A 26,034-nucleotide genomic window follows, 5' to 3' on the forward strand; every position below is an offset into this window, starting at 1 on the left:
TATAAGGAAAAAGAACAAAAATTTTTAAGGCTTACATACTTTAGTAGCTAGGACTACACATAAGAAATACAAAATTAAATCCTCCAGTGACACTTCTATTACTGATTGATACCACAATTTTCAAGTTTAGAATACATTAACTACAAAAGCAAGGAGAAAAAAAGTGATGCAAATTTGTGTAGAATATTTGAAAAACAGTAGTCATGATATGAGAAATTAAAAACAAATGAAATAACTGATTGCAGAATTAACTAAAACGTAAGCTGTAATTTAGAAATATAAGTAACATTATTAAAGAATAAAACCTGATAGCCAAAATTTTAAGTAATAAAGCCAACTCCCTGCTGTCAACATATTTTTGCCTCTATGAGAAAAACAAGATCATTTGTTCTGATACAAGTAAAAAAGTGAATACCAGTCAGTGAATAAAAGGCCTTTCTACAGTACTCAAAAATAGCATGCATTCCTTTCCTTTCAATGGATTTTTTAAATACTTAGGATCCTTTTAAGCTTTTTTTTCTTAAACAAACAAAACCAAATTTGGATATTTTCCCCCTACCAATTAATTTAAAATTCATTCATGTGGTAGTTAATGAGAATTCTAATAACTGAACATCTGTCAAGTATGGGAGGGGGGGAGACAAAAAAGAGAAATCGTTTTTGGGTTGTTTTTGTTTTTTTTTAACTCAAGAGGCTACAGGCTTCCATAATTTAGCAAGTCAAATAACCTTCACAGGGCCCTTCACTGCATAACAGGACCAAAGGCCACAAGAGCTCCTTACTGTCCACGGAAAAGCTCCTACTAGTAAGATGCCAAACTGCGCAGACTCCCCCAACCTAACTAACAAAAACGGCCTAAAGATTCACAAGTAAGTTTTCCTATTAGAACATGACATTAATCCTACAGCATGTTATTGAAATTAAGTCTATCTAATTCAAATTGCCACAGAGGTCATTTAATGCCATCATAATCACGTGTGAAAATATCCAACAAGAGTACTTCCTTTTCCCAAGAAAGGTTAAAACATGAAATTAGTCATCTCTGCTTTCCAAGCTACTGGAAACAAAATAAACATACAAAAAATACAAAGGAAAACACCCTCCAATAGGAAAGATCTGCTAGAGGTAGAAATTTAAAGCAGCAGATACTGTTTTAACTCCAGCTATCAGGGAACAAAATTGGTGTTAATCTGAAATCACATGAACGGCTGCTTCTTACAATATTGAAGACACAATATTAAATTACTACCATGGGCAGTAATTTATCCCTGAATTTCACATTCAGAATTTCCCCACGGTAATACCACCATGACTGTTTAACTGAAAAAAAAAAAAAAAAAAGTGCTTGCTTTTGTGATCCAGGTAATTTAAAGAAAAGACATTATTGTAAACATTCACTGACAGACTGTATTCACTTCTAGTTTAAAATCATACATTTCAAATGGGAGATTTTATTCTCATTTCCCCATTTTCTGAGCAGTACCTTGAATAAAGGCTTTTGTGCCTCACTTAAGATTGTTGAGATCTCATACATTTCAGAGTGATTCATGATGAGTATGCTTTCAAATAGTGTTCAGTTTAGTGTGCCCAAAAGACAAATTTCTCAGTTACCTGAATGCCTGAATGCATTTTACTGGCCTGTGATCTTATTAAATTCAGCATTTCATAAAAATGAATGGTTGATGCTTCTCTAAGTTCAGCTGAGCTAGAAAAAAAAATAATTTGAATGATAAAAGGACAGACACACATTCTATGTATGGATTGCTTAGGTCCAACACAAACAAAAGTCCCAATTCCAGATGCTGAATGTGACAGAGGATCCTCAGACTCTTTTAAAAATAACCTGTGCAATGCACACAAAACAGAGATTTGGGGGACTTCAATACTAGTAGTCATTAGTATGGCAGATTGGCAACAGACAGCTTCATGAAGACCACTGGAGATAAAGTTTTTTCTACTGAAAGACAATTCTGGGCTTCAAGGAAAAAGTATACTTGAAGACATTTCCTCCATTTTTACTTCTGTAGTACAAATATGCATGGCATAGTATATTTCTGAAAAAGCAATAGACGTATTAAGAAAATAGACGCTATTTCTAAATTTTGTTAGGAATAAGAAGGCACCACTGATTTGAGGTTGTGTCCTGTCATTGGGATAGTTGATTTTGAGTTGTTTATTTCAGCATTTGCTCTTATCAAACTTTTTTCTGCTGATACCACTTGAGAACGTTACTGTGGCTTACGGACCACAAACAAGACACATTCATAGTAGTATTTCATCATGGAGAGATCATTCACAGTATATGTTGACAAGACAGATTCTTTTTCCACCTGGAATGCAAACAATAATCATAATGATGATGATGACCATGATGATAACACACAGTATTTGTGACAGGTGCTATTTTAAACATACTCTGTTTATTAATTCATTTATTACATACAAACACCCCCTTAAGATTGGCATTATTAGTAATCGCACTTTACAAAGAACAGATTGCTCATGGTCACACCACTAATAAGAGCTGGAGCTCTACGTGACTGTGATATATTGCTTCTCTTCATTTTTAAGAACAAATCTGTTGTTTATTTTTCTTAATGAATGAAATGGTTTTAAATAAACACACAACTAAAACACAAGTCAAAGTATCATAAAACCTTATAATCACATGATAAAAAAGACTGAACACTACAGAAGTACACACAGTGAACAATATCACTGCCCTCCCCCCTTCATCTGCTCTTCCAGACGCTAGTCAGCTTGGTATCTCCCCGTCTACCAGGGCCGATATTGTGATAACGGTAAACTGCCATGTACTGAAAGCAGACTGATGACACCAGGGATTATAGTTTTCCATTTACTTACACATTATGCCGAATCCTAATAATTCTAAAAGCTAAGTATTATTTTCACTTTATGGATGAGAAAACAAAGAGATTAAGAGGTAAAGCCAGGAACTCATAACAGTCCCATTCCTGTCTAAGAGCATTGGAAGTGAAACTTGATTCCATCCTTACCTCCACCTGGAATCCATACTGCAGAACGACATTTTTTATATCTTCATAGCTCAATTCTATGGAAAGTTCATTTGCCAAATTTTCAAAGTGGTACAACAGAGGACCTACGGTTTAAAGATATTATGAAAGTATTACTTAAATATAAACATGCACTAGTTGCTGTGTTAGAACTGCCAAGTTGAATTATAAGATAGGGAGTATAAGAAACAAACATAAAAGGGAGAAGAGAACCTTTACATTTGCCAAGGGCATGTGTCCGGACCCCTGAAACTTTGGCCCATTCAAGTGCTGGGCCCACACTCGTGGGGAGGGAGTCCCTCTGGTGCACCAGGGTTGCACTGTGATTCTCCACATATGAGCCTTACACCTGGAACTCTTAAACCACTGAAGGAGCAACTGGATCAGAGAATGCGAAGTCCCTAAATTCCAAAGGTATACTGTAATTATAATTCTTTAAGTAAATGCACAGCTGCAGCTACAAACTGGTATCATGTGAAAACAGAAGGGTCCTCAAGCTAGCCTAGGTCTAAGAGAGGGTCTGGGGATGGTGGGAATTTATAGGCAAGGCTTCCTAGAAGGAAGACATGACACCAGAGCTGGCTTTTTGAGGGCACAACTCACATCCCAGCTCTAACAGTTACTAATGGTGTGCCTGTGGGCAAGTCACTAGCTCTGCTCCATCTAATAGGACTTCAGTGTGAGGTAACATGCAATACACCTGGCAGAGAGAAGGCATTCAGTACATGATAGCAATCACAGCTTTTTAAAATGACATTCCCCCTCTGCTATTCTCTCATTCCAGGTATCCAGGGAACTATCATCTGACTCAAACCAGAGTCTCCAATCTTTCAATCGCTCACATTCTGCCCAATTCATCATCAGCCTCATCCAGGCAACACTATCATTCAATAGTTACTTCAGGACTAATCTAAACAATCTTCTCTTTACCTTTCATTGGGTTAACTACAGATCCAGTGCCCATCTCACCACTCCTACCCCTCATACAATGTGCTAATCACAGGAAGTAAGCGTAACAACAGGACAGATTCTCCTCCCAAAAGGCTCATCACTCTGTGGAACATAGGAACAGTTAAAACATTCTTCTTCCTCTCTTTTTTACCCTACATAAACCACTAGGAAAAATGACTATGAATATATACGTTAGTACTCTTTTTAGAAGAAAACAATGGTTCACCATCAAACTATTCTGCCAAGCTTAATTTCCTGTTAGTTTTATTAGTACTACTAAAAATGACAGTAGCTACCATTTATTGAGCACTGCTGTGTCCTAGACCATCCCGAGGCCTTTGAAGCCTTGTTATAAACATGAAGAGCCTCATAGCAATCTGCCCAGCTCTAAAGTGTATGATGTTCCTGCTCCATTATTTTAAGAGCCTCCAGCATTATTGTCTTCTTATGTCTAAATAAACACTCCAATGATTCTTACACACTATGGTCATATTGTACCTCTATACTCATGTTGTGTTCCACCTAGAAGGCTCCAACTCCCCAACTCAAGCTTTAGCCATGCTCCAAAACCTTGCTGAAATCAAGTTTAAAAAAAAATTTTTTTTTAAAGATTTTATTTATTTAACAGAGAGACAGACAGGGAACACAAGCAGGGGCAGAGGGACAGGGAGAAGCAGGCTCCCCGCAGAGCAAGGAGCCCAATGCGGGGCTCAATCCCAAGACCCTGAGATCATGACCTGAGCCGAAGGCAGACGCCCAACGACTGAGCCACCCAGGCGCCCCTGAAATGAAGTTTTAACATAATCCACCCAAGTTTCCAGCCCTATTGCTCACTCTCTTAATATAGCCTACTTTAAAATTCATGTAATGTAGTATGGCATTGCTCACGGATTATTTTTCATATAATCTGCACTTTTAACCAGATTACAAGCTACATGAGTAAAGGAACACATCTTCAGTTTCTTGTGAGTCCACCATAATGCCCAGCATAGCAGTGTACAGTTAGGCATCTGTAATTTTACCACCCAAATATAACCATTACAGTTGTATATTTTTTACAGTCTATTACAGATGGTACTTCGACAAATATCTTTGTGCATATTTTAGCCTTCTACAAGTATAACCAATCTAACATTTCTACATATCATTCTCTATTAAATAAAGAACCAGGGGGGGGGCCTGGGTGGCTCAGTCGTTAAGCGTCTGCCTTCGGCTCAGGTCATGATCCCAGAGTCCTGGGATTGAGCCCCACATCAGGCTCCCTGCTCGGCAGGAAGCCTGCTTCTCCCTCTCCCACTCCCCCTGCTTGTGTTCCCTCTCTTGCTGTGTCTCTGTCAAATAAATAAGTAAAATCTTAAAAAAAAAAAAAAAAGGAACCAGGGATCCTTGGGGGTGGGGGAGAATGGCTGCTCTCAGGGCCTGGCAGAGAGAGTACAAGAGCTTGGAGCACTGGTGGTGCCAGAAAGGAGGCGCTCAAACGGGGACAGGGACATGTCAAATGGACAAAGGAGAAGGGGGCCCCACGTGCCAAATCTGGGACAAGTTAATTTAAACCATTTATCTCCTTAAGGTTCTAAAAATTCCAGTTAAGAGACAGATTGTTATATTGGATAACAAAAGGTAACTATGCTGTTTTTAAAACACATCTAAAACAAAGATATAGAAAGGATTTAAGATACAGAAAAAGATACACATTAACTAGAAGAAAGCTTGTGGTAGCTATCTTGAAATGCCCACTTAAAGAAACATGGCTTGTGAGTGCTCCGCGTCCTTGCTGCAGCCGTCGCCTCCGCTGCGACCAAGATGGCAGGGAGAGTCGCCACCTTCCTCAAGGATGCCTGGGCCAAGGAGCTGGTCCTGTCCTTCACCATCGGGGGCCTTGCTCTAATTCTGCCCACCCTCGGTCCCTTCACCAAATATGCCACCATGATCAACCAGGCCACGCCCTACAACTATCCAGTGCCCCTCCGAGATGATGGGAACATGCCCGACGTGCCCAGCCACCCCCAGGACCCCCAGGGCCCAAGCTTGGAGTGGCTGAAGAACTTGTGAGCACCCCCGGTGACATGGAGGAGGCCCCTCCCCTGAGCCAATAAAATGTGAAAAGCGACCCCAGAAAAAAAAAAAAGAAAAAGAAACATGGCTTGCAATTGTTCAAAACAAAAAAGCTGGCACTCAAACCTCAGCAAAAAGTTTTACGGCTGGGTAGGGAGCTCTCATGGGTGCAGGTCGCAGGGGTGGGGGGGTGGTGGTCACCATCCGCTCATTTTCCAATCTCCTTCTTTTCTGTCCTACGTCTCACCCTCACTCTCTACTAGGTCATGTCTTCATAAATTGTATTCTTTCCCATTCACTTTTTCCAGTAAATTAAACTTCTGGTCTTTGCCTGAGCATGGAGTAGGCATCTTGGTTACTTGGTTACATAGGGGTCAAGATCTTCAACTTCTGTTTTTCCCCATATAGTCACTCATATTCCAGAATTATTCCAGGTTCTCCATACAGCCAGTCGTTTTCCAGGGTTACTGCAGGTCAACCGGCTCTGTTCACACTGGGTTTTTTGCAAAACCTACCCAGCTACCCCATCTGAAAAAATGTTACATTTTGTTGTCTCCTGATGACCTCCCTGCCATTTTCTGACATTATTTTAGACCCTTTTTATATTTTTACAACCAACGTAACAAGGTCTCAGTGTGTAAAGGAGACAATGTGTCCGTTATCTACCTTTTACAGGAAACCTCTCATGTTTCAAAAAATATCCAGCTTTAGAATGCTTGAAAACTTGTTAGGACTCATTACACTTTATAAAGCTCTCCTTTGGTACTTGTGAGATGATAGAAAATATACACACTGGTCTCTGGCACCGGGCTCCTGAAACCCTTGTAATTTCCTAAGTGATAAGAACACTAGGCGCATCTTTTGTTCAAATATTAGGTCCCTGCCACGGGGCTCCTGGACGGCTACTGGATGAGGCCTAGTCACCAAAAAGACCAAGCCATGATTAGAAGCTCGGATTTTCAGCCCTGCCCCACTATTCCCTTAAGAAAGGGAGAAGGGCTTAAAAATGGAATGACTGATCATGCCTACATGATGAAGCCTCCATAAAATCCCAAAAGCACGGAGTTCAGAGAGCTACTGGGATGAACATGTGGAGGTGCTGGGAGAGTGGCAACACGAGGACAGAGCATGGAAGCTCCACACCCCTTCCCAGATCCTCTGCCATACGCATCTCTTCCATCTGCATGTTCACGTGGATCCTTCATATCCTTTAATAAAATGGTCAACCTATGTGTTTCCCTAAGGTCCATGAGCCACTGTAGCAATCAAACCCAAAGAGGGGGTTGTTGGAACCTCCAATCTGCAGCCTATAGATCTACAGCTGGTCAGAAGCACAAGTGACAGTTTGTGACTAGCGTGTGAAGTTGTGGGAGTGAAGGGAGAGGGTCCTGTGAGACTGCACCCTTCACCTGTGGTATCTCACAGTATCTCCAGGTAGACAGTATCAGGAGTTAAAGTGTAGGGCACCCAGCTGGTATCACAGAGAATTGCTTGTTGTAGAGGAAAAAACCCCCATTTGGTGACTAGACGACGTGTCAGACGTCTGAGTGTTTTATTATATGAGGAATAAAGGAGACACACAGGGAAGAACTGGGTTTTTCCCCACATAGGAAGGAAAAAACTGCGGGTCTTTCTTTTTAGTACTTTAACCTGTTTATTCTTCCAGATGAAGTTAGGTTCCGTCTGCTAATTGCCTGCCCTCCACTACTGGACTATAAACGCATCAGTGCATGGACATGCACCCACACACAGGTTGTACAATAAATTACACATACATGGGTTTAAGGGTCACCACGAAAAACTGAAGAACAGGATGCACAGGCACTTTTCTACATTTTGCTAAATCATAGCCTTTCCCAAAGGACACAGGGAAACGGTTCTCTTAAAAAGCTCACTCTCACTAGCTTTCCCTAACCTGAGGAATATTAGAATACTTCAGATCCCCCTTAAAGAGGTTTTTAAATTAACAATATTCCCACTTGTGATTTCGTAGAATGTAGACAATATCTTCACTGTAATTTAACTTCCAATGTAGCTTTTCAGTATTCCATTATGGCTAGCAGGGACTGTTCTCATTCTCTATGAATATAGTGACGTTATGGTCTTGTGTCAGCATGGTTAGGGTGAAATCAACCCCCAGGGGCTGATGCACTCTCAGTTTACAGATAAAATTATCTTTCCAGGTCCATCTGACTGACGCCAAAACCATGGGAATGTTACGAATTTACTAAAAGAAATGCCACTTTGTCCTGTCTCCTGGCAGCCAGTCTTCTGTGTCATCTTAACATTACTCTGCTTCCACCTTCAAATTTTGAAACAATACACTCATACGCAGAAGTTAATGAAGAGCCACTGGTTGTCAGGCTCTGCAGGAGGTAAAGAGCGAGCATTAGCTTCCAGCCCTCACTGAGCTCAGAGACTACTAGAGAAAACAAAAACATATGGGTGGCAACACCATGTTGTGTTAAATGCTCACGGATTCTGCGAGAATATAAAAGAGGAATACAACAAACATTTATTCCAGCCTGAAAGGATCACCTCAGCTGAGTGTTAAGAGCACCCAGGAAAAAGCCAACATGAGAACAGAGGGAAAAGAGAAAGGGCATCTGCAGTCAGGGCTGGGGCAGTGACAAAACAGAAATAATGAAGCTAAGACACAAAGATCACAAAGGGCACTATGCCCAACCCTGAAGAGTTTCGGGTATCTAGAAAGCTAGAATTTTATGTAGGGAGTGTGACAGGAATAGATTCACGTGTTAGGAGGATCATTCTAGTGGTAACATACGGAGGACTAAAAGAGGCACAGAGGGTTGGAGACAACTTGAAGGTGGGGCTACCCCAATGGAACGGATGCAGTAATCCGGGCAAGCAGTGATGTGGGGCCTAAACTAAGGAATTAGCATGAGGTTGGAACAATGGTTCTCAAATGGGTTGATTTTGCGTTTCCATCATCACAACTGGGTGGTCCTGCTGCAATCGAATAAGCAGAAGCCAGGAATGCTGCTCACCATTCCACAATGAGCAGGACAACCCTCCTTCTCCACACCCTCCACATGAAGAACAATCCAGCCCCATATGTCAACGGTGCCACTGCTGAGAAACCCTGGGACAGAAGGAAATTCAAGACCTACGGAGAAGCTTTAGGAGACATGCCTTGTGGACTGACTGCGTGCAGATGGTGAGGAAGAAGAGGGGTAAAGGAGGACGCACAGGTTTCTGGTTGGGGGAATCTGCGTCAACGATGGATCAGAAAAGACAAGGGGTTTTTCCTGGATTTTGAAGTATCCAAGTTGGTACATAGTGGCTTGGACCATAACAGATAGTTGGACCAGAGATACAGAATGGGAAATGAAAGAATAGGAGGAGCCGCGATAGGAATTACATGGAGTAAAGGATGTGCACACGGCATGAAGAGTAAGAACACTCTTCTGAACAGATACCCAGAGCGCACCAGTCTAAGAGAATCGTCATTTTTTAAATTCTTCAGCTTATACATGTAAAGAATTTTATTTGGAAAGTACTAACCTTCCAAATAACTATTTTTAAGGACTATGCTTCTCCATTATTCCAATGCTCAGAATTGTTTTGGAACTCTGTCGTATGAAGAGTAGAAGCTCTCCTAAATTGACCTTCCCCCCTAACCCAAGTGCCCTATTACCTCATGCCTGGGACAGATCACAGCGCGGCCCAGCGTGTCTGCTCTTATCAAACAGTAGGCTTATGAAGAGCCAATTTTATTTGTTCCAGGCAGTTATAATTACTGTTATTACATAACTGAATAAAATATTAATAAGCCAAATGAAATAAAAGTTCAAACAGAAAAGTTGTTTCTGTGAAAGTTAACGCTTTGGAAATACATGAAACCTTACCATGACTCAGTAATTGGAGTCAGAAATATTAATCACATAATTAACATGAACTGTTAGGCTCAGGATGAGCCTGCAGAATTATCTGGTTAGGCATTAAAGGGGTTGGATCTGAGCTGTGAGCCTGTCTCTGCCATGTATATAAGCTCTGGGACGCCCCTGCTAGTTACTTACAGCGAGATTCAGACTCACCAACTATAAAAATACCATCTCAACATAGGGTTGTTTTGAGATTCAGTAAGGTATTTGCTCACCCACAGCGGTAATGCAGTTGACCCTTGAACATCACAGGTTCGAACTACACAGGTCTGCTTCTACACGTTTTGTTTTGTTGATAAAAATACAGCACAATACTGTCAATGTATTTTCTCTTCCTTATGATTTTCTTAGTAACATTCCTTTCTCTAGCTTACTTTACTTTACTGCAAGAATACAGTATATAATACATGTAGTAAATAAAATACACACTAATTGTTTATGTTATCAGTAGGCTTCTGGTCAACAGCAGGTTAATAGTAGTTAGTTTTTGGGGAGTCAAAAGTTATACAGATTTTTGATTGTGCAAGGGGTCAGCATCCCTAAGGCCCACACTGTTAAAGGGTCAACTGTATCACATTTCAATCATTCCTTGGGAAATTTTTAAAGAAACTTACTTTAAAGAAGTGACTCCTTTGAAAGAGGACCTAAAGTTTGGGATAGCTTTCATATTATGGTTACATTTTACAGCCACTCTCATCTGTCCCATGAAATTCTAGAGAGAAGTTTGAAAAGATCTATTTCTATCTCTAGTCTTAGTCCTAATGGCAAAATCTGCGGTGAAGTCCAATCATTAAAAAAAGAGCACGTGACAGAACCCAACAACAAGACTAGACTGATCCTGAAGGCCACGGACTCCAACAATGTGTTATCTCTTGGGGCTTCCACTGCTTTGAGAGGAACTCCACACTACCTGGGATACAGTCTAACGGAAATGGTACAACATAACTATCACCTTTGTGAACATTTGGTACCCTAAAGTTACCAAAGAGAGGATAGCTATAAGTACTCAGAGTCATGTGTAAGATTCTAATAAACACTGAGGAACTTACCTAGATTTATCCAAATTCCACCTGGCTTGAGTATTTTCCATATTGTGTCAATATAATCAATGACATTGTGAGCTGTGTCTATGAAGAAACAGGTAGCAATACAGTCCCAGGTATCTATTCAAGGAAAACCACATTACTACATTCATTATGTTATATTTCCTTTCCTTTTAATTACTTCTACAAATGTTACCTCTTACAGATTATGAATATTTCATTTAACTGGAGGAATACAGAAGCTAAACTTCCAATCAACAAGGTAATTAGGGTAACTAAGCAATCATTTATGACATGCTTCACAGTTCATGAAAGTTTTTACTAATAATTTGATAATCACTTTGGAAACCATTTTTGATAGCCTATATAACTAGGTATCTTTACCAAATGGTACTTGTAAGAGTTTTGTTTATGATCTACTCAATGTCTAGCCTTCATTTCAAATTGGTTAAGATGATGTAATTGTCATTTGAATTTTAAACTGTGTTTTAAGCCACTGTTAACCACCAATTCTGGCAAGTTTCAGAAAGGCTGTATGCACTTGTTGCCAAGTGAGAAACAAACGGCATGAAAATACTTAAACCGTTCACCAGTACTTCAGATAATCAGCAGTGGAAAAGGGGAACGAGGCTGTTAGTGCCCCGTGGAGGCCGTCGCAGGGCACAATCCAGGGACAGAGGCTGGATTCTACAAATCTCGGTGCCATAAAGGCACTGATCCCACCGAGGATGACCTTCACCATCTGCTCTCTCAAGCCCTGCTACAGAACAAGGTCACCTGTACTCGCCTAAGTGACTGTTTTCCATTATGTCACCTCTCTTTTGAGAACTTTCTCTCTATCCTATCCCCAGCACTTAACATTTTCCATCTCTTTCTACCTTCGGAACACAGGTTTTCCCAGTGTCAGAGTTCAGGGGAAAATAAACAAAAACTTGACTAAATCTTGTTACTCCCCGCTCGAGTCCCTCCAATGGCTTCCCACCTCTCTGAGTACAATCAAAGTCAGCCTCACCAAACCCTCCCCAACCTGACCTCCCACCACTGCACCCACTGCTCACTACACCCCAGCCAAAGTGGCTTCTTGCTCTTCCTTGAGCAGAACAAGCATCCCTCCCACACTGAATCGTTCTTCCCTCGCCATTGCTTCTGTCTGCAACATTTCCCCCCCAAATATCTAATGGTTTGCCTCTTCACTTTTTCAAGGTTCTCTGCTCAACTTTTTTTTTAAAGTTCTGCTTAGAGAGCCTTCCCTGATAACTCTATAAATAGCAGCCTCTCCCCAGTCACTCTGTATCCCTGTTACCCTGCCTTAGTATTCTTCCTCAGAATTTTAAATTTGTTATTGCCCCTCTCTCCCTATTGGAACACAGATTCCCTGTGGACCAGGAACTTTGCTTTGCTCACTGCTCTTTCCCATGCCTAGAACATACCTGGGACTTAGCAGGTGCTCAAATAAATTTGTTGAATGAATGATCTTGCTGACCTCTTAGGATACTATTTTTCTTCTTCCTTTTACTAAAGCTAATCTACTCCCCCCACCACCACCCCTCTCTCCATTACCATCTCCCTTTCTCTAATGCTAGCTCAAACTTCAACAGTTTGCCAAGATGAAGTCCCAACTTCATAGCCTGATTTTAAAGGTCTTCTATAATCTGGAACCAACCTACTTTTCTGGCCATATCTCCTATTAAACTACCAAACCAACCTCTCTTTTCCTTCCAGTCAGGCTATCCCACCATCCCTGATTACCTTATTCATTTATATCTTCCTACCTCTGCCTCCCTCTTCCTTTTTTTGGATTTTTATTTATTTATTTGACAGAGAGAGAGTGAGCGAGTGTGCACAAGCAGGGGGACCAGCAGAGGGAGAGGGAGAAGCAGGCTCTCAGCTGAGCAGGGAGCCTGATGCAGGACTCGACCCCAGGACCCTGGGATAATGACCTGAGTTGAAGGCAGACACTTAACTGACTGAGCCACCCAGGCGCTCCTGCCTCCCTATTCTTGAAGTCACAGCCTTCTCTCTACAAAGATCTCCTTTCCCACACTATAATCTTTTACCTTTATTATATTCATTATTCATGAACTTTTTTCACATGTGTCTTATATTAATAGACCCAACAGATTCTATATTTCTTAATGGTGGGATCTTATACTTCTTTATATTTCCCATCATTACCTTATAGAGGACTTTGAAAATATCCTAACTTGCCACTGAAGTATATCTTATATTCTGCTATTAAAACGAATGACCAATACTTTGGCTTAGTATAAAATTAGTTCATTAAATTTAGAATAAAGAACAAGAACTTTTAAATGCTTGTTTTGGACTTACTGCATTCTGAGTAGATCTCCTGAAAATCTCCTGCTGTCATAGAAAAATTAGAACCAGGAGGAAGACTGTGGGGATCAACATCAGGGAAAAAGATAGGTCGAATCTGATCAGCTGACCTCCGGTTATTGCTAAACTGATGGATCCAGGGATAAAGCTTATATTTATTAATTTCAGAACATCTGCAAAATATGAGCACAAAATTCAGTGTTAACTAAAAATTTTACCAAGAAAATCTACTTTAAATACTAAAATATAATCTGAAGATTTACTTATGTAATTCATTAATACTTAAGGTGTTACCACTACATCCCAACCAATTATCTGAAAATGCACATATACACATATGTAGATGAGTAACCAATCATGACTTAAAAGACAGGAAAAAAATTAAAGTAACTTCAGAGATATAAATGTGTTGTTCATTCACATTTTAAAAAATGTATTTCCAAACTTCCAAACTTCAAACTGAAAAACAGACCACCTCTTTTCTCAAAAAAGTGGTATGGGTTTTGTTTGCTACCCAACTATTCTCATTCTCTCCGTTTTACCTTCTCACCATTCCCTAACCCATACTGGACAACATATTATTTAAACAAGGCAGCTAGTTATTTTTTCCAATGCACCTCTTCTGGCTTTAAAAATAACAACTCTTTTCCACTATTTTCTAAAAGAGGCCACAGAAATTCTGAAAGATGTTTCCAACTCAATCATATGAGCATACTTGGCCATTTTATAAGAATTTGATTAAGGGGAAAAGTTATGATTGCTACACTGCACTTATTCCACTGAAGAAACAAAGGGGTGAAGAAGTTCAAGGAACAATGAGAAAATACTCCTTCCTGGATCATCCAAAGTCTTGAAATTCTGCACAGGGAGCATTTCAGTTTCATGGGATGTCCCATCATTTTCTAAAAAGTCACTTATCCATCCTGTTTCAACATTCTGTTAACTAAGAACTAATTACAAGTGGTAATTTGTATAAGCAACTTGATTTTAATATAAGAAACACTTATGATTACATATCATAATTAAACACTCTGTATTTATCTTCAAATTCAGAATTGTTCAAAATAGGTAAGTCAATCTGATTCTGAGAAATTACTATTTCCAGCAAAAAGTAAATTAAATACCTGTTGAGTACAAAGTTGGAAGAAAAGAGCATAAAAAAACTCCATTCATTTCCTTGACAAGCATAACCTAGCATAGCTATTTCCCAGGCCAGTCTTCCTAGTCCAGCACCAGGTACCAGAATATTTACTTTAGAAGGATCCCTGAAATGAAATAAGGCAATTATGTCCAACCCCTCAAAGAAAAAAAAGAAAAGGCAAAATCCACATTAACAACTAAAAACTTAGATATTCAGTAAGAATAAGGTCACTCAAAATTGACTTTTTAAAATTGAGAAATACTTCTAAATATAAATGAAAAATAAGGGCATGAGGAATTATCATATGTTCAAATATCAGATGAGGGTTTTATGCCCTAAATACTTTTCAGGAAAAAAAAGGAGTCGCCTTATATCTAAAGACTTAGAAGACACTCATACCCCCATAGTAGCTGTCACCTGAACAACTATCTCAAGAAGACAAATTATCCCAAAGGGATCCCAACACACACAAAGATTGAACAAAATCATTTTATCATCAGACACTGAAACAAAACATTATCCCTAAATTCTGTAACTAATACAATAGTTTGTGTGATTAAATAGATGAAATATATGTAGATTTTTAATGCGTTAGTTATATCTTTAAGATCCTATATATTTTAGCTGGCAAAAGAATTTGGAGGGAGGGTATTCTCATGCAGAAAATGAGGAATTGCCTTCTAACTGAGCATAATTAATTGCAAGTACATCACATCAAATCACAGACTCACAACCCAACTGCTCTTCACTTATTGGCATCACACTACAGAAACAAATTCTCTTCACTCTAAAATCCACCATCCACTTTCAAATGGCTAAAAAGCCTTAGCAAAGCAAGGGACCTTCTCAGGAATTCCAGCCAATCAATATAACCCTAAGGAAACCAAAATGGTATTCTTATAGAAAACCAAAGGCAAATGTGTATAATCAGCTGTCATCATATCAATTACAAAGAATTTCACTATTATCTGCATTCTCCAAATTTAGTTCATAAATCATAACCAACTTCCAAATCTACCCCATGGATAATTCTCTTTTTTTTTAATCTTTATACTACATAGTCTTTAAGTTTGGTGAGCTCCAAACAGCAACTAGGGGCCCATATGGTAACCGCTGCCCCTTCCCACTCTGAAATCAAGAAGAAACAAAGAGAACTACAGGGCTTTTGGAAATTCAGTCTACAAATATAGTAACATGGCAATTTTGGCCCAGGTCATCCAGTCTTAAATGTATATGTATTTGTATAAAAACCTTAACAAAGTCTACTTAATTTCACTGTTGAATTTTATATATACAATAAGACATAAACCAAAATTTGTTAAAAATGACTTCTGACGGGGCGCCTGGGTGGCTCAGTCGTTTAAGGGTCTGCCTTCGGCTCGGGTCATGATCCCAGGGTCCTGGGATCGAGCCCCACGTCGGGCTTCCTGCTCAGCGGGAAGCCTGCTTCTCCCTCTCCCACTCCTCCCCCTGCTTGTGTTCCTGCTCTCGCTCTCTCTCTGCCAAATAAATAAATAAAATCTTTAAAAAAAAAAAAAAAAACGACTTCTGACAAACAGGCTTATTAGGATTAGGAGACATCCTTTAATACTTGGTATGAGCAAACCGATGCCAAGCTGCCATATAAAATGCTTTCTTCTCATTTCAGGTCACACACATGTTTGTGTGTGAACACTTTAATTTTTAATTGATTTAATTTAAATTTCTAATGAAAAGAATGGGTAACATCCTCCCATGTGGTTTAGACCTACCTGTATCAGTTATCTAACAAGCATATAAAGTATATACATATTTTTAGTATGAGAATTTGAAAAGCTACTGGCCGCACTCTATGCTACCCTTTGTATGACGGACCTACCAATGTGGCACCGGGCCCAGGGCCTCTCTCTCATCTTCCACTCCCTATCAGACCCACCCAAACCCGTACTCTCCCAGAATTACCTCTTTTCTTTTCTCAGTTCCCATTTGCCCAATCAAAACACCCACTTTTACCAAGTGGCTGTTCTCACCTTAGATTTAAAAAAAAAAAAAAAAAAGGCAAAGTAATGCAACAAAAGTAAATGGATTTAGAAGTAAATTCAGAGTATTTAAATCATTACAAAAATAATCACTAATAACGTCTGGATGGCTGATAAGCTGAGTAAAAAACTACCAAGAAGAAATTAGAAATCATGCTAATCCTAAGGCAAAGTCGTGTTAATAATGGTACTGACAATTTTTTTTGCCAACTTATGCAAAGTTAACTTTATGACTGGTACTATCAAATTCTCCGTACCCAAACAGGCCGACAGAACTCTCTACCCCCACCTTGTGGCAGAAAGTGCTGTATAAAACTGCTATTAAAAGGCTGTCATCAAGCCGAGGAATGCAGACTGTTTATCAAGGCCCTTGACTAGGAGTTAGCAAAGATTATGATAGATCTATCAATTATCTATATTATGACAAAAGGATTTCTGTGGCCATACAAAAGGAGACACATTAAAACAAATGCCCAGAATTGAAAAAAAAAAAAAAAAAGGAAAAAAATCAAGCAATGAATGAGGGAGATGGAGAGAATTTTTCCCTAAGTTTTTGTTCTTAGATTTTTTTTTCATTGGGTCATTATATGAGGGACATTAACAGCATAATGGAAAGTCCCTCTAATTACGTGTATAAAAATAAAGCATTTTAATAGGCAGTTCCTGCTATGACTGCATGTTAGCTCTAGGGCATTTCTATGAAGGTATTTCTGTGGAAAATAAGGGAAATAAAGTCTACATATAGACCTTGAGTGTGATGTGACTTTAAGCTTGGCTAAAACTTAGAAAACCAGGAACAGAGGCACATAATATCTGGCTCAGTACTCAAATGGTGCCGCTGGAGATTCTTAGCAAAAATAAGTAAGCAGACAAGTTTACCTAGTTATTAAGGTCCAACTACGGACAAGCAGTATATTTACTACAAATATGACACCCCTGATAACAGCAGGGAAAATTTCAACAGTTCATTCCAGACAAGCAAGAAGAAAGAGATATACCTATACGGATAGAACATGGAGCTCCCGTGTATCTAAACAGGCCGTGGCCCTCGCTGGTACCACGTTCTGTGCTCCAACAATTACCAGCAGTAAATGTGGTTCCTGAGAGAGGTTTCCCTTCATTGGACACAGAATGGTTTTTGCGTTGCAGCTGCAGATTAGCAAGTCCCAACACACAAAATACCTTCTCTTGAGTCAACATGCTGACACTTAGCTGACCCCTGGCGGTTAGGGGTGTGCACACTTCCAAGCACTCAAAGTGTTCGATTCTGTCTGAATCCCAGCAGTTCTCTGCTCAGTACAATAAAAGCCACTCACCACTTGTGGCTACTGAACACTTAAAATGTGGCTAGTCCGATGTGATGCGAGTGCAAAACAGATGCTGGATTTCAGTATAAAAAAGGAATGTAAAATAGCTCATTAATAATCTCACATACTGACTGTATGCTGAAATAAACTGAATTATTAAAGTATATTATTAATTTCACCTGTGGCTTTTTATGTGGCTACGAGAAAATTTAAAATAACATATATGGCTCGCATTATATTTCCATTGACCAGTGCTTGATCCACACAGAGAAATAGTAAAAACACAATTTTGAGCAAAAGCCAATTGTGAAATGACACCACAAGCCGTCTATGAGCTTTTACAATATAAACAATAAAATGTTTTGTTTAAAGGTATATAAATATGTAGTTATTGTAGGAAGGTAAGATCAGAGTAACAACTTCATATTAGTTGTTACTTCTGGAAAGAGAATATACTGAGCTTTTCAGGGCATGGTTTCAACTGTATCTGTAATGTTTCTTTTAAAAAATACATTAAAAAAACCACACAAACAAAACAAAACCCTGAATGAAGTAAGTATGGCAAAATTTCAAGGTTTAACAGATCTAGGTATTGAAATATTTTGTATTCAAAGTAGAAAATGGGGGGCGGCTGGGTGGCTCAGTCTGTTAAACGTCTGCCTTCGGCTCAGGTCGTGATCCTAGGATCCTGGGATCGAGCCCCATGTTGGGCTCCCTGCTCAGCGGAGTCTGCTTCTCTCTCTCCCTCTGCCCCTTTCCCTGCTTGTGCACTCTTTCTCTCAAATAAATAAATAAAATCTTAAAAAAACCCAACTACAACTGGGTTAGAAATTCCTTTAGTGTCTAGCCCCTTCAAAAATATTCCAGTTCACCTCTTCATCCACTCTCAACAAAGAACTCCCATGTATCAAATAACTTCTCACCAATTCTAGAAAACACTTTCTCACCTTAATCTTTAGAGCTCCTATACACCCACAGAAACTCAGTTTAAATTATCACATTATCTATGAAGTCTTTCCCAAACATCCCAGGCATGGGGATTGAATTCACCTCTCAATAATTTCAGCACTTCATACCTCTGTTATAGTTTATATACCAAGTTTTTCTATGACCCACAGGCCAGTCACCTGTTTTTGTAAATAAGGTTTTACTGGAACATAGTCATGCACATAGACAAACTGTCTATGGCTGCGTCCCACAACAACAGAGTCGTACCCAATGACTACACTGCCTGAATAGCCTAAAATATTTACTGGCTGGCCCTTTAAGGAAAAGTTGGCCATCTCTGATCAAATGCATCTTGAACGTCTTTCCTATTTGTACACAGAGCTTCCTTAATCTGTTATGACTAAATAAATATTCCACTGCATGACTGTACCATAACGTATCAAAATCCACTAATTAATGACATTTAGATTTTTTCCCAAGCTTTTGTTATTATAATGTTAAAACTAATATCCTTGGCATAAATGATCTTCCACATGCAGGAATCTGTAGAAAACTTCCCCAAAATTGAATTCCAAGAGTCAAAAGATAGGAATTTAAATTCTGTTAGATATTACCAATCTTTTGCCCTCCAAAAGATTTTACTGATTTATTCTTCCTTCAGCAAGCTATGTTTCCTCATACCTTTAATAAGTTATTTAACTTTTTAAACTGTGCAGTGTAACAGGGGAAAAAATGGCATCTTAGCTTGGTTTTCACATTTGCATATTCTTATGAGATTGAGGATCTTGTATTTCTTTTTCTGTAAACTATTTACACTATTTTTCTACTGGGTTATTAGTCTTGAATTGTTTTTCCACTGAATTATTACTCTAGATTTATAAGCTCTTGAAATCCTGAACTTTAAGAGCTTAAGATCTTCTTTGAAAGATGTGAAATAAATATTTGTCTTTGGTCTAAGAGGGCTTTCAGGATGAGGGATAAATCTAAATTTTCAACCTCTACTCTTGCATTATTTGGCAGTCTACATTTCCTCCATTTTCTCTTTTTAAATGGTTTCTTTCAGCTAAAAGAATCATTTTACAAATTACAATTTATATTCTTTAATGTAAGTAGAAAAAAACGCTTCTTCAAAGCTTACCATGTATTTTTCTAATGTCCAACTATATGAAAGAAAAACTATATTCAACTGGTCAATAATATATCTCTATCTTCTGGGAGTGAAATGCAAAGACATGATCGATTTTTCTCCCACATGCAAAGTATCACTTCATTTTCTTCTAAAGTGGGTTGGGTTAATGAAATTAAGATATAAAAATATAGTCCAACAGTTTTCCGGATTCACAAGAGAATATGGTTCCACATGGTTGTGATTTTTCATTTCAGGTAGGACTCAAACTTAAGAATTTCTTTCCTTAGAAACTATAAACTTTATAGCACAAACATGATTAGTCACTTGAAAAACTGAAACTCTCAATACATACTGCTCAGACCATCAAATGAAAAGTTACTGCGCTTATGTTCATATTTGAGAAAAAAGTTTAAATTTTGAGCTCATACTTCAAGAAAAATTGTATTGCTAATTTCAATGAGCAACTGCTCATTAAAGTACAGTTCAAATCTATTTAAAACCAAAATAGATTAGAGGCTAATAACTCCTGAAATGGTTGGCATTCAGCACAATTAAAATAGCATTTCCTTAATTAACAAATAGACCCCAATATAGATGTCACTCTGTGGCTTCAAAGCTGCTTGTGCTTGCAAACTCAGGCATTTAAAAACTCTAAATAGGGGCACATGGGTGTGGCTGGCTCAGGGAGTAAAGCATCCAATTCTCTCTCTCAGTGTCATGAGTTCAAGCCTCATGTGTGGAGCCTACTTAAGAAAAATAAAAAGTAAAATAAATAAAAACTCTAAACAGAGACAAATTGGACAAATAAGACAAGTGTGTTTTCATAGGAAAAAATATTTTAATGCACACAGGTATGGTTAATTCTATGCATATTTAAGTATACTATCTTTTATAGACAGCTCAGTTAGAAAGGGCCTTTACTGAAATTTCAAAAAGAACAAACACAAGCTGACATAAATCTGAGTCAAATCCAGCCAAGTGTAAGGACATCAAATTCCCATGTGCTTACTGTGGCATAAGAGGATCCTGGAAATTCATCTGAGACCCAAAGTTGACGAGGATTTATCTAAGAATCAACCTGGATACTGAAGGGTTGTAATCAATGTGCCTGTTTCAGGCCTAGGGGTTTACTTCTTTATGGCAAAATTATGCCTTTAACATGGATATGGACTTTACTGTTTTATTAGTTTTATTTTTTTAAGGTTTTTTGATAGCTCATCTTATTAACTATAAGGAAACCAATCTAAATTAAACAAGCAAAACAAATGACATAGGAAGAGATAACGAAAATTTTCCACTGGGGCCAAGAATGGCACCAAAAAGAAGTTTGACAGAGATCTTGGCACTCTTCATTTCAAGTTTATCTGCCCATCTGCTCTTATAATATTGATTATTTTCAGGGAAGGGAAATGGACGGCTGGGTAACAGTTATAGGAAAGAGACTTTACTGTGAAGTTTTAAAAATTTTTAACACTGTGTATGTTTTACCTAATCAAAAAAAAAGTATTCTTTTATTTTAAAATAACCTATTAGATTCATTAAGAGTTAATTCATTCTTTCCTCACCAGTCCACATTCTATTTGTTGGTAGCAATAAGGATAATAAAATAGTAGACAGGTAACAGTAAAGTAATACTCTGTGTCAGTCCACTAAGTACCTTTAACAATAGCATGCATGCCCTTTGGTAAAGCTGACACTGTTATGCTGTTTGGACACCATGGTAATACACATGATTCAATGATCATGATTCAGTGACTATGAACAAAGTCATGTTGAAAGTGCTAGGGGGCGCCTGGGTGGCTCAGTCGTTAAGCGTCTGCCTTCGGCTCAGGTCATGATCCCAGAGTCCTGGGATCGAGCCCAGCATGAGGCTCCCTGCTCTGCGGGAAGCCTGCTTCTCCCTCTCCCACTCCCCTTGTGTTCCCTCTCTCACTGTGTCTCTCTCTGTCAAATAAATAAAATCTTAAAAAAAAGGAAGTGTTAGAAAGATGATAACATAAGCATCTGGCATTCAGCCTTCCAAATATATGCAAACTTTGGTATAGTCCAATTGTAATGTCTTACTTCATAACCCACTTTTCAAAAACAAATATTTTGAATTTTGAGAAAGACCTGGACTTTATGTTCACAGAAGCTATTCAACTATTATATATTATTTTTAGAGCAGAGCACTGAATATATACATTGACAGAGAGTACCACCTAGAAACTTTAAGGAATATAACATCCTACAATATAACAATACATCCTACAACAATACATCGATGTTTATAAAAGTCCATAATAATTGTATCATAAGTCTAACAGTCATAGAATATTTAATGTAGGACTACTGATCAGAATTTTTTTAAAAAAAGAATGACCATGGGCGCCTGGGTGGCTCAGATGGTTAAGTGTCTGCCTTCGGCTCAGGTTATGATCCCAGGGTCCTGGGATCAAGTCCCGCATCGGGCTCCCCGCTCAGCGGGGAGCCTGCTTCTCCCTCTGCCTCTCTCTCTGTCTCTTATGAATAAATAAAATCTTTAATAAAAAAAAAAGAAAAAAAAGAATGACCTGTAGCATTTATTAAAGAAAGGTAGCCTTTAAAAACTGTGTGATTTTTAACTACTTATTCCAACAAAAGCCTACAGTTTTCAAAACAAGCATTATTGAGAAAGACTTCATATCCTAAAGAAAACTTAAAAGCATATTTCAACATTGCCACCTTAATATTCCATCGTTAAAGGGCGCCTGGGTGGCTCAGTTGGTTAAGCCACTGCCTTCGGCTCAGGTCATGATCCTGGAGTCCCGGGATCGAGTCCCGCATCGGGCTCCCTGCTTGGCGGGGAGTCTGCTTCTCCCTCTGACCCTCCCCCCTCTCATGTGCTTTCTCTCATTCTCTCTCTCTCAAAATAAATAAATAAAATCTTTAAAAAAAAAAAAAATATTCCATCGTTAAAGAGGCAGAGATGTCTCTCAACAAAGAAAGTCTGACCAGATGGTTTTAGAGGTAAATTCTATTAAATATTTAATGATGAATGAACACCAATTCTTCTCAAACTCCCAAAAAATTAAAGAACGTCCTATAACTCATTCTATGAGGCCAACATTATCGTGATACCAAAATTAGATAACATGACAGGAATAGAAAATTCACAAGAATTTTCACAAAAGAGAAAGAGAACAGATTAATAATACCCTTTTTACAGATGTAAAAATCCTCGACGAAATATTAGCAAATTGAACCTAACAACATATTAAAAGGATTATTCACCATAATCAAAAGGAATTTATGTAAGGAATGCAAGAGTGGTTCAACATAAGAAAATCAATCAATGTAATATATCACATTAATAGAACAAAGGAAAGAAACATGACTGTTTCACTTGACACAGAAAAGACATTTCATAAAATGCAATACTCTTTCTTGATAAAAATGCTCAGGACACTAGGAATAGAAGGAAAATTCCTTAATATGTTAAGGGGTATTTATGAAAAACCTACAGCTAAAATCATATTCAATGGTAAGAGGAGGAAAGTTTCCCCTCTAAGACCCAGAACATGGTAAGGATGCCCCCTTTCACTACCGCTGTTCAACACTGTACTACAAGTTTTGGCCAGACCTTTTCAAGGGGAAAGGAAGAGGTAAAAACCATCTCTTATCTGCAGATGCTCTGAATCTGTATGTAGAAAATTGCAAAGAATCCACAAGAAAGCTCCTCCAGGTAATAAACAAATTAAGCAAAGTTGCAAGGTTATACAATCAACACATAAAAATCAGCTGTGTTTCTATACATCAGCAATGACTAATCCAAAAGGAAATTAAGAAAGCAATTCCATTTACAATTACATCTAAAAGAACAAAATACTTAAGGAATAAATCTAACCAAGGTCAAGAAAGACTTGTACACTGGGCGCCTGGGTGGCTCAGTTGTTAAGTGTCTGCCTTCGGCTCAGGTCATGATCCCAGAGTCCTGGGATCGAGTCCCACATCGGGCTCCCTGCTCGGCGGGAGGCCTGCTTCTCCCTCTCCCACTCCCCCTGCTTGTGCTCCTGCTCTCACTGTCTCTGTCAAATAAATAAATAAAATCTTAAAAAAAAAAAAAAGAAAGATTTGTACACTGAAAACTGCACAACAGTGTTGAAAGAAATTACAGAAGATCTAAACAGACATTCTGTGTTCATGGACAGAAAGATTTAACATTGTTAAGATGTCAATACTATCCAAACCAATCTACATATTTAACACAATTCCTAACAAAATTGCAATAGCCTTTTTCACAAAAATGAAAAAGCTGTCTGAAATTCATAGGGAATTGCAAGGGGCCCCAAACAGCCAAAACTATCTTGAAAAAGAATAAATTGAAGGACTTATGCTTCTTGACTTCAAAACTTAAAAGCTACAGAAATTAAAATACTATGGAACTGCCATAAGGGCCAATGTACACACCAAAAGAATAGAACAGAAAGCCCAGAAATAAACACTCACATGTACAGTCAGTTGATTTTCAACAATAGTACAAAAACAATTCAATGGGAGAAAGGACAGTCTTTTAACAAATGGTGCTAGGAAAACCAGATATCTATATGTAAAAAAATGAAGTTAGACCCTTACCTGATACCACATACAAAGTGAACTCAAAATGGATCAAAGATCTAAACTTAAAAATTAAAACCATAAAACTCTTAGAAGAAAGTATTGGGGAAAATCTTCATGACACTGGATTTGGCAATGATTTCATAAACATGACATGAAAAGCACTAGCACCAAAAGAAAAAATAGATAAATTGGACTTCACCAAAATTATACAATTTGTACATCAATGGACATCAAGAAAGTGAAAAGACAACCTACAGAATTGGGAGAAAATATCTGTAAATCATATATCCAACAAAGAATCAATACAAGCAAAAAAAGGGGGGGGGGGCAAAGATCACAAAAACCACACAATTTCATCTCTGACAAATCATCTTCAACCCAACCATAATAAAGACTACAAAAAGCATGAAGAAAAGAGTCAGTGTTATAAAAAATTAGGAAACCCAAGCATACTGTATCCTCACTGATAAAACTGGGAATATAAAATTCATTAACAAGTCTATGGACAGTAAAAATGTAAATTAAAAGCTTCTCAAATGAGTGTTATACATGTCAAACATTTCTAGTAGTTGAAGTATTTGAAGATTTAAAGCGTATAAATAAACTTCTTTCCAGAAAAACATGTCATGAGAAAACCTCCTAAATTATACCTTTAAAAAAAAGTCAGTGAATTATTACCTATATTACTTCTGAATCTTGTATATCAGATATTTGGACATGTAGAAACAAGCACTAGAAGCACTGCTCTTTTTTTTTTTTTTTTGAGTGATAACATGGCTGGAATATTAATTTCACCTGTGCTTCCAATGCTACTCACTTACTGAGTTATTTCTGGGCCTCAGACCCAGAACACTACAAATCAGATTGAAGAAATATTTTTAGAATTGAAAATCAGGGCGCCTGGGTGGCTCAGTCGTTAAGTGTCTGCCTTCGGCTCAGGTCATGATCCCAGGGTCCTGGGATCGAGTCCCACATCGGGCTCCCTGCTCGGCAAGAAGCCTGCTTCTCCCTCTCCCATTCCCCCTGCTTGTGTTCCTGCTCTCGCTATTTCTCTGTCAAATAAATAAATAAAATCTTTAAAAAAAGAAAAAAAAAAAAAAAAGAAAATCAGTGAGGTGGCTCACTAAGGGTCTGCCTTCAGCTCAGGTCATGATCCCAGGGTCCTAGGATCGAGCCCCAAGTGGGGCTCCCTGCTCAGCAGGGAGCCTGCTTCTCCCTCTCCCACTTCCTCTGCTTGTGCTCTCTCTGTCAAATAAATAAAATCGTGTAAAAAAAAAAAAAATCAGTGAAATGTCACAACTGTCATCAACAATGGAATGAAAATAATGAAAGCTTTAGGTGATACAGGAATCAAAGTCTATAATGAATCTATTATTCCTTCAACTGTGTGTTCAGCAGGTAATTATAGCACAGCACGTCAAAAATGTACTGGCCACAAGGAAAAAACAGTGGGTGATTTTCATGGCATCCAGCTATAGACAATCTACATGGCATACCCATGTAGAGATCCAAACCAGGTGGATTAGCAGCCATTACCTGTCGAAGGCCGACTAAATGATACAAGAGCCCAAATCCTTTACTTTGCAG

General features: G+C 38.4%; 1 protein-coding gene and 1 pseudogene across 2 annotated transcripts in view; one reads left to right on the forward strand and one right to left on the reverse strand.

Moving 5' to 3' along the window:
- Window positions 1–526: 526 nt before the first annotated feature.
- The window catches only part of CARNMT1 (carnosine N-methyltransferase 1), a 40,843-nt gene continuing 15,335 nt past the window's right edge, over window positions 527–26,034 (reverse strand). For both annotated transcript variants that reach the window (XM_006731256.3, XM_031025851.2), the window contains exons 4-8: window positions 14,451–14,591; window positions 13,321–13,499; window positions 10,996–11,109; window positions 3,018–3,121; window positions 527–2,330 (exon numbers count right to left, since the gene is read on the reverse strand). In XM_006731256.3, coding sequence (XP_006731319.1) covers window positions 2,229–2,330; window positions 3,018–3,121; window positions 10,996–11,109; window positions 13,321–13,499; window positions 14,451–14,591 — 640 coding nt within the window. In that variant the 3' untranslated portion in view covers window positions 527–2,228. The remainder of the gene's footprint in view (window positions 2,331–3,017; window positions 3,122–10,995; window positions 11,110–13,320; window positions 13,500–14,450; window positions 14,592–26,034) is intronic.
- LOC145716990 (NADH dehydrogenase [ubiquinone] 1 alpha subcomplex subunit 3 pseudogene) lies at window positions 5,775–7,827 on the forward strand (annotated as a pseudogene).

Source organism: Leptonychotes weddellii, chromosome 14 (assembly GCF_054177405.1).
Source record: "Leptonychotes weddellii isolate Sample4059 chromosome 14, ASM5417740v2, whole genome shotgun sequence".
Lineage (NCBI taxonomy): Eukaryota > Metazoa > Chordata > Mammalia > Carnivora > Phocidae > Leptonychotes > Leptonychotes weddellii.